Source organism: Malania oleifera, chromosome 5 (genome assembly GCF_029873635.1).
Source record: "Malania oleifera isolate guangnan ecotype guangnan chromosome 5, ASM2987363v1, whole genome shotgun sequence".
Lineage (NCBI taxonomy): Eukaryota > Viridiplantae > Streptophyta > Magnoliopsida > Santalales > Ximeniaceae > Malania > Malania oleifera.
Window position 1 is genome coordinate 10,277,930 of NC_080421.1, and position 9,653 is coordinate 10,287,582.

Genomic DNA, 9,653 nt, shown 5'->3' on the forward strand with positions numbered 1-9,653 from the left:
TCAAAAACTTCAAGAGTCTCTCTTGATATTTGTCAAAAAGATACAAACTTAATCTCGAAAAACTTGTGTTTTTTTGTTCAAAATATAATTGGAGATTTGTGTCTTTTTGACAAACCTTAAAAAAAGGTTCCTAAAAAGTTTGAAATATTTTCTAGAACATAAGTGAAAATTAATGTCTTTTTGACAAACCTTAGAGGAGGTTTCTAAAATTTTTAAAATTTTAAGAAAAATTTGTGTCTTTTTGACAAATTTAAGAAATCTGTATTTTCAACAAACAAAAAAAATTTCATGAAACATCGATATTAATATTGATATTTTTTTACGATATATAGCCACTTGCAGCGTTTATGCAAAAAGCTATTAGGTATCATTTTACCAATTAAGGTTGTTTGCCAATTATGATCAATCATAACTAAACTCATCTGGCTAAATTTAAGTATTATTTAAGATCAATTTTTATTAGCTCTAATTTTATCTCTTTTAACAAATTAAAATTAAAAAAGAAATACACTATTACTTTTTGAACTACCTAATATGTTGTAAATAATTATAAAAACTTTTGAAGTGATTAAAAATTTAAATCATATTTCTGTTATAAATCTTTGTAAAATGATTAGGTGAAAATACCATGTGTAAGTAAGTAATTGTAAAGATACCATTTTGTTAATCAAAACACTAATATTTAAGGATCCTTTGGATTAAAAATTTTACTTGAAAAACAAAAAAGAAAAAGAGAAGGATACTTATTTTTATTATATTTTTCCTTTATATTAAATCTTATTAAAAATGAAAGTTTGTTTTTACATAAATAAAAATTAAAAAAAATTAAATATTAATGATGTATAAAATCAAAATTTTGTTGAGGAATTTAGTATATTTTTAATTTTCTTTCTTACTTTTTTTAATAATTAAAAATAAAAATATGAATTTATTAATATGTTTTTTTGTTCTTTTTTCGTAATATTTTTCGTTCCAAACGGGTCATAAGTAATTGCAAAAAGCAAAATAAATAAATAAAACCAAAAACCAAAAAACAAAACAAAACATGGGGAAAAGAAAAAAAAAACAGAAACCTCACAGATTCAAATTCTCTGCACAGCCACCCTATCCAGAAGGGTGCCTGAAGAAGATGCAGACTTGCCCACAAAACCATCACTCTCCACAAGTCCTCAGCCATACCACATCCTTCCCGCTCCGCCATCGCTGTAGCTCTCCCTCCGCCACCGCCCTCCACCTCTCCGCCGCTGCCTCCTGTAGATTCCCCAACTACATAATCGCCTCTTCCTCCGTCCACCACCAAACCCAACAAAAATCAGACACTACAGTCTCCACCGCCACCCCCTTAAACAGCCAAGATATCCTCCGCAAGCACAATGCAAAATCGACAGCCCTCCTCATGCGCCATTTCTCTCCTCAAACCCCTGAGCTATACAGCAAAGAGCAAGAGCGAGAGCAAGAAGGCAGCGTACCGGAGGAAGAGAAAGTGAGGATGTTGGAGATTTCACTCGTTACCAAAAGAATCCCTCAGTTTCCAGGCTCAATCTATGATGTGGGCTCTTCTTCGCCGCCCCTTCACAGTCTCTTCCGAGGAGGAGACGGTAGCGACGATGACGAGAAGCTAATTAGGGCTATTGACATACGGCGGAAGGTGACGGCGGATATTTTTAAGGAAGCAATGCAATCGGGCAAGTTTGGAATCACTTACTCCAGCAATTTGGCTTCTTGGTCACCTGATTTTATTGATTATATCATGATTGAAGCTGCTTTGATGAAGAAACTGCCTGAATTCTCGCAATCTCCGTTCAATTTTCGTGCCAAGACCGTAATACAGAATTCCAATGTTGTTCCACTCATCAGGTTGATGGACTATAACCCTTTTAAGTTCTTGTTTGTTTGGTTATGTTAGAGATTTTTTTTTTTTTTTCTGCATTTTCCTGATAAACCCTCAAGAATCAGAATCGGAAGAAATTTTGAAATCCTGAATTTATATTATGGCTATGATTCTGTAGAGGAAGAAAACAAGGGAACTAGCGGTCTGGTATGGCTTATTATCTAAATTGTTGTTGCTGAATTCCATAGGTGGTTGAAACACCATTCATTGTCTTATCCCCAAATTGGGAAACTCTTATGTTTGTCAAGAAGAAATCTTGATGCCATGCGCTGTCGTGTTGAGTGGTTGAAGTCAATTCATGTGAGGGGGAGATGTATTGGGGTTGCATTGGTGAGAGGAGGAGAGAATATTTTGGGACGCAGCATGGAAGAATTGGATGAGATTGTTGGATATTTGGAGAGCAAAGGAGTTAGGAGGGATTGGATGGGTGTTGTCATAAGCCGGTGTCCACAATTGTTGCTGTGCAGCATGGAAGAAGTGAAAACTCGAGCAGGGTTCTATTTGGATTTGGGTATGAAGGAGAAGGATTTTGGCACTATGGTCTATGATTATCCCAAGGCACTTGGCTACTTTACTCTCGAAGAGATGAACCAAAAGGTATCCCGATTGACTTTGTGCCTCTCTCAATTTCAACCATTGAGCAATATGTGTACTATGTGGAGAGCAGATATTTTGGTGGAACGAGGAAAATTTGTGAACATCAACTTTAGGGGGCATTTGGTATTACTGTAAAATATTATGGAAACGGAAATGAGAAACAAAAAATGAAAACTATTACTCAAAAATCAGCAATGTGTTTAGTTTATATTTATAAATATATTACAGATAAAAAAATTTGATTGGACAAATACTCATATTTGTCCTTGAATCAAAGAACAATTAAAAACATATGACTTAATAAACAATTTAAAAAATTTGTAATAAAAGTAAAATTTATTATAATTATTACTTAAGTATTGTATTTCAAAACTCATTACAAAAACAATCTTATTGTACATGAAAATTGAAAAATAGTAAAACTATTTTAAATGGATTTTTTTTTCAAAATTTTAGAAATTTTATAGGTATTTTATTTTAATTATATTTTAAATTCATTTATTGATTTTACTTTAAATTTAATTAAAATTATGTATAAAATGAATGAGTTAACTCAAATTCTGCATATTAAATTATTTTGAGCAATAGAAAACCATATATAGCTTTCAATTTTTCCAAAAACAATTGAAAGCCGACAACAGAAATAGAAAACTGGTAGCGTAATTAAACACATTGTCGTAATTTGTTTCTTCACCGCACAAACAAAAACTGAAGATAGGAGTAAAAAAAATGATGCCACATAGACCCATAGTTTTCTGAATTAAAACTATAGCTATGTGCTGTGGGACTGCTGGATGAATTTGTGGAGAAATTACATTAAATTTTGTACTATCACAAAGTGAGTTTCTGCTCTTGTTCATCCAGGTTAATTATCTCAGGGAGTTTGGCCTCTGTAACGAAGATATTGGGAGATTACTAGCATTTCAGCCCCGGTTGATCAAATGTAGCATTGAGGAAAAATGGAAGCCTCTTGTTAAGTATCTGTACTACCTTGGGATTGACCGGGATGGCATGAGGAGAATTCTTACTGTCAAGCCAATGATCTTTTGCCTTGATTTGGAGAGAGTCATTGTGCCTAAGGTATGCTATGTTAGTTGTTTTGTGTGTGTCTAAACAATTGCCTGGAATTCTGGGGGCCAGCTTGTAAGTTAAAATCTGCTGTCAACTTGTAGTTCCTCTCCTAGTCTTCTCCTATTTCATTGAGAGTTTGTATAATAAATTCATCAAACTTCAAAAGTAAACCCGAAATATATTATATCTGGATTTATTGGAAGAATAGTGACAAACATTTGTTTTTCATTGTGAAGGTGCGATTTTTACAGGACATAGGTATTCGAGAAGATGCCATTGGCAATATGCTTGTCAAGTTCCCTCACTTACTAACATACAGCATACGCAAGAAAATCCGCCGTGTGGTAAGTTATTTATTATCTTATTGTCCACTTTTATTATCACTTCTTTTCTGCATTGCTGTTATTTATTGAACAACTTACATTGAATAGAAAATATGTGTCCATAAGGTGTTGCATTTGAGCCTTACAAACGCATGTTTAGACTAGAATGCTGCTTGAAGTCCTGCTGTTGCTGACATTTTGTTAGAAATACATTTTCTTAGTTGGTAACAAGCATTTTCTAAAAGCTGGTGCTCATCAGATTTTAGAGAGTACTACAGGTAGGTAAGTGCTATTTTAAAGCCAAAAGTTATTGCTGAGCTAAATGGGCCCTATCCAATAGATTTTGCAATGCATCACTAGAGGTGTTTGGGACCCTGAATGTGTTCAAGGTGCACAAATATCTTCTCCATGTGTAGGTAAGCCTATGCACATCAGACCACCCTCTCAGACCCCTCCGATGAGGGGCCTTGTGCACTGGCCTGGCCAATTAGACTTTGTGCCTTTTGAGATATTTTTCACTTCAACTAGGAGTATGTGGGTGTGGGACAATATGACACAAACTGGTAAGTGAAATATTTGTGAATTAACAAAGCATGCTGCAAATTTGTTGTGAAAAATAAGGTCTCTCTCTACCTCTCTTTGTAAGTGAAATATTCATGAATTGACAATGGATACTGCAAATCTGGAATGGAAAACAAAATCTCCATCTTTTTTGTTTCGGGGGACACAATATGGCTGTACATCCCTTCCCAAGCCTGACTTGAACAGGGCATTTAGTTTGCGGCATAAAAATATTCCTAAGAAATTCCTGGGAATGGGATGCCTGCCTCATGGAAATATTCTTGTTTGGTTTGCGTTGTAGCCAAAATATATGCAAGATTCCTATGACAATGTATGGTTCAACATGGGAATTCCGGAAAGCATTTCAAGAAGATTACTGGTATACTCTTGACATGTGTTTAATCAATATATGAAGAATAATTATATTATCAACCCAAAAGCCTATTAAGAAATCGTACTTGACTAAATCCATGACCTAAAATTTTCAGCAATCTTAAATTTAAAAAATCCAACACTCAAATGATCAATTAATTGAAACAATTGAGGATCGTATGTTGTCTAAATATTAACCGTTATACTATATGATGTTATTGTTACACAATAATAATATTACTTTCATTTATTAATCATTTATTAATTTAAATATAATAATATTGTGATGATACTACATTAGAGGGGCGTTTTAGTCCAACTAGACAAAATAGTGAGGGCAACTTGGTCCAGAAAGTAGGACTCCCATGTGAATGGGATTCTTAAAACTTAGCCATTGGGTAGGGTGGGAATGGGATGTCTATGTTTCTTTCATTCCCAAGAATGTAAGCATTCCTGCCATATCGAATTCTCATCTTCAAACAAATGTGGGAATGAGATGTCATGGGCATGCATCACATTTTTGGGATATTGAAAGATGTTGCGGACTAAATGCCCCCAAAGAGAGCGCTGCCATAAATTTGGTTATACTTCACATACGAAGGGTAAATTTTAACTAATTTAATTTATTTTTATTTGAATTTCTGTCTTATTTTTATTTTGAGGGCATAGCTTGGGAGAAGAAATTTTTTCCACTAGCTTTAGGTTTCTTTGTTTTCCAGCACACAGCGCTATTTATGTTATTTGGTTTTAATTGCAACTTTCATTGTTGGGAATTGGATTGAGATCATGAGTTAGGGTTTCATACATGTGTGGTGTTGATGTTGGTCCTTACATCAACAGGTCGGCGCTTAAAATATGATAAATGGCTGATTGTTTGTATTCTTCTTCACCTATTTCATTACTTGAAGAAAGCATAATGATTGTAGCCACCAATATCCTTTTGTGCTTCAATTTGTTATGCAACTGATTGCAGTTGTTGCAGAGGAGGGAATATTTGGAATATTTCAATATTGTGTTTATCCTTCACTTACTGTTGTCCAGTAGATGACTACCCAGTTGAATCTGGGTTGTAATAGTATGTGGCTAGCTGTGACAAGAAAGGAACATTGATTGGTATGCTAGTGATGAGTATTGTCTACAAGAAAGATGTCTTAATGTGCAGTTACTTCTTCCTGCTTATTATGTGTGAATTTTGTTCTCTCCAGAGATCTATATGGTCATCTTTTCTTTTCTGAAATTGATAGATTGGGATGATATTTTCATCAAGAGATCTCTATGTAGTTCCCACCCATGAAAAAGATCTCCATGTAGTTTTCACCTGTGGAAAAGGTTTATCGTTTAGGTGCTGTTATGCAGTTTCTCCTAGCATAATAAAAACTGGTACTAACACCATGACTATTTTGAAATTGGAGCACCATACAGGTCATATTCTTGTTGACAGAAGCTGGAGTTTCCCAGACGAATATAGGGAAGGTCATAGCTTTGGGACCAGAGCTCTTGGGATGCAGCATAGTACGTAAGCTGGAGGTCAATGTCAAGTATTTTCTGTCACTTGGCATACGTCTTCGACATTTGGGTACGATGATTGCTGATTTTCCCATGCTACTTCGATATAACATAGAGCTTCTCCGTCCCAAGTACAGTTACCTTCGGAGAACCATGGTCCGCCCTTTGGAGGATCTTATTGAGTTTCCAAGGTAAGGTCTGTCTTTGCCATGAGTTTTTTTTTTTTTTTTTTTAAATCTCTTGGATGCTGCTGTTTTATTTAGATTTTTGGGGGTAGAATTTTCTTTTAAATTGAATAAGTTCAAATAGGCTTTTAGATCCTGAACGTGCAGAATATGCCCTGGTTTTGACTAGAGAAAGCTGAATTCATACTTTCTGTTTGTCAAGTTTCACAGTTTTCTGCTTTTATGCTTTTGAAAGGCCAAATGAAATGATGCTGCACATATTTTGGCAAATTTAGTATAAGCGTTGTCCCTGTTGAATTGAAGCAAACCATGATAGAATTAATCACAGGTTTTTCAGCTACTCTCTGGAAGACCGAATTATTCCGAGACACCAGCTTCTGGTAGAGAACCAGCTAAATTTTGAACTGCGGTACATGTTGGCATGCTCCAATGAAGAGTTCAATAAGAGGGTTGAGGCTGCGGTGGAAAGGCGTGAGAGTTTTGAATTTGTTGCCACCGAAGAAGCTCTGTGGGAGTCTCAGACAACTGATGGCTCCTCCCCCCTGGAGCAGAATACAACTGCTGATTATCTCGACGATGAAATTCCCAAGCGGCCGATTGCTCAAGACTGAGAGAGAGCTATTGGGTTCTTCTGTGTGACGATTTTGTTGTTCACTGATGTCCATATGCATACAAATGTCAAGAATTTTTTTTGGGGGGTGTATTATTTGATTGTTAAAGTTGTATATATGTATAGGTTTTGGTGGAATGTATCTATTTAATAGACAGCAATTGTTGAAGACTGAATCTGAAAAAATAGTTGCAAGGAACAAATCCCTCCACTGTAAGATTTGAAATTTGTACTGAACTTTATAAATATTTTTTTAATGAGTGTTTGAGTCATAAATTTCAAAAATTAAGTAGGAAATAACTAAATAAGTACTGATTTGGTTTATATATATATATTTATAATCATTATAATGTATTTCTTAAAAAGAATAACATAAGACATCCACAGAGAATTTTTCCCTTGAACTGCGTTACCTGCCTCCATATTTTACTTTATATCATATTATTTAAAAAGAAAAATATATCCAAAAAAATGTATGCCAAATTTTATAAGTTAAGTATGCAAAAATGAAAAGAAAAAAAATCAACATATTTAAATAATGCTTTGTGGCTCTGTGTAACCTTTGTTGTGATGGGCATGCCACACATTTTCCTTGCAAATCGGTGAGGAGGTTTATTCTCTATGGGTACACAAATATTGACAAACCAAAATAAGTATATTTAAATAATCATGTATGTGGAAATGTTATAATTTTTGGGCTAGCAACATAAAAATCTTTCTGTCTGTCCCATTTACTTTTTTATTTTATTACATTTTTGTGACTATAGAAATAAAAAGAAGACTACTGAGCATGACTAGCATATTGGAGAGAGGAGATAAAACTCTCTCCTCTTTATTAGAGAGTATAGAGTTAATAATTGATCAAAATTTATTAGGGGAAGTACCTTTAACTCGAATATCCCTCCTTGATAATGCTAGTGCAGGCATTAAAATTTTTTTATTAATACTTGATTAATTGAAATAAAAGGAATATTTTCAATTGATTTACTTTAATAGACCCAATTAATAAAAATGCATGTGATCTTCATTAAGAAAATGGGCTCTGGGCTTCACTGATAAAATACAATTTATTCATCCATAAACTCAAGTATTGTATATGGACATATGCGAAAATATGAGAGCTCCTAGGGTTTGACATAACAATACTCTAGCATGCCCTATGAAATCTCCCATTGGCTCCTAAAGACACATCAACCAAAGGAGGGAACTTACTCTGCCTACAAATTTTTGGACAAGTCTCCCAAAATTAAAGCTTCCTGCAATCTACAAAGATTAATAGATGAAGTAAAAACAAGTATCCTACAGTTCTTTTGCAATCTGCTTATTGTTCAAACATCTAGCATTGGTGATAATTAACCATCAATCATTTTGAGAACAAACTCTTGAACCAACAAAACTTGTTAGGAGATCAAATAAGAGGAATAATCATTTGAGAACACACTTTTTAAGCCCTCTAGTAAGAAAAATAATCATTCTTTATTATAAAAAAATAATTAATAATAGAGATTGTACATATTCTTTCATTTTAATACAAAATTTGAATATTGTTCAAAGTTTTCTTAATCTTTTACACACAAACGAGAGAAGGTAATTTAGTTTCTAATGGCATTTGCAGTTTCTCCAAAGTTGTCCAAACTTCTTAAGTAGATTATGCCAAGTACTTTTCCTTGTCAAACCTCACCTCTTATTCTCAACTTCCTCTCCTGGTTGAACTAAGAGCATGTCGACCCCTAGGGTCTCAGAACCTGGTGCTTGGAATTAGGATCTATTGGAGAAGAAGGTTGGCCAATAGGTGGAAACCAAAGGAAACAGACAATAAAAAGAAGAAAAGTAGAGCAAAATTGCCACAACTAGTATCCCAGTTGAGCGACAAGGAACATCAAGCAGGTGGAAAGGATGGCAGTTGGGATAGGTAAAGAGGAGGAGAAAAAGGAGGGATTCCTCAATGAATCCAAGTGAAATGACCTCCTCCTTGAGATAACACAAACTCACGAGTGCATTATTGGCAGCAGATGCAATCACGGACTGGAATAAGGATCTCACACAGCCCCCAACAGCCAGCTACCGGTTAACTGGGGGAGGCCAGTTGGGTTTGGGAAAACACAGCTTGCAACTGCTGCCAAGTGTTTCAGCTCTAACAAGGCCATGTTTAGGCTTAAAATGGCATGAAAAATCACTTCAGTCTCTTTGGGTCAGTCCCCAAGCTATGCAAACAGTGAGGCAGTTGAATTCTGTCTGTTCTTTCCAGGGCAGATCATGGTTCTGTTTAATGAGGTTGAAAAAACTCACATGAATCTGCTTGACATATTGCTACAGATTTTATACCATGCAGTGTTAACCAAAGGGAAGATGGTGAATAGGATAGATGAAGTAATAGTGTTCCAGCAACCAAAACAGTGCCACATGAGGGAGGTTTTGGAGATCCTATGGCGCAAGGCCCATAAGAAGGGCCATTACAGGGCTTGTAGAGGCACAGATAGCTTGGCCAAGAAGATCAAGTGGAGATTTCAAAACAGGGTTTGTTATACCATGGATGT

General features: G+C 35.0%; 1 protein-coding gene across 2 annotated transcripts; it reads left to right on the top strand.

Annotated features, from left to right (window-relative positions):
• The first annotated feature begins 1,019 nt into the window (after nt 1-1,019).
• Nucleotides 1,020-7,401, top strand: LOC131156216 (transcription termination factor MTERF2, chloroplastic). 2 transcript variants are annotated; one of them, XM_058109729.1, is made up of 6 exons: nt 1,020-1,857; nt 2,080-2,488; nt 3,353-3,568; nt 3,796-3,903; nt 6,238-6,512; nt 6,835-7,401. In XM_058109729.1, the coding sequence occupies exons 1-6, from the start codon at nt 1,046-1,048 to the stop codon at nt 7,115-7,117; spliced, it is 2,103 nt and encodes a 700-aa protein (XP_057965712.1). In that variant the 5' UTR covers nt 1,020-1,045; the 3' UTR covers nt 7,118-7,401. The 2 variants fall into 2 exon arrangements, with proteins under 2 accessions (XP_057965712.1, XP_057965713.1); XM_058109730.1 differs by having other exon boundaries at nt 6,844-7,401.
• Nucleotides 7,402-9,653: the final 2,252 nt, after the last annotated feature.

Excerpts from the sequence above, each read along its gene's own strand:
- LOC131156216 (XM_058109729.1), top strand. The coding sequence starts at position 1,046 with ATGGGGAAAAGAAAAAAAAAACAGAAACCTCACAGATTCAAATTCTCT. Across the intron at positions 1,858-2,079 it reads AATGTTGTTCCACTCATCAG|GTGGTTGAAACACCATTCAT; the intron begins GTTGATGGACTA and ends TGAATTCCATAG. Across the intron at positions 3,569-3,795 it reads AGAGAGTCATTGTGCCTAAG|GTGCGATTTTTACAGGACAT; the intron begins GTATGCTATGTT and ends TTCATTGTGAAG.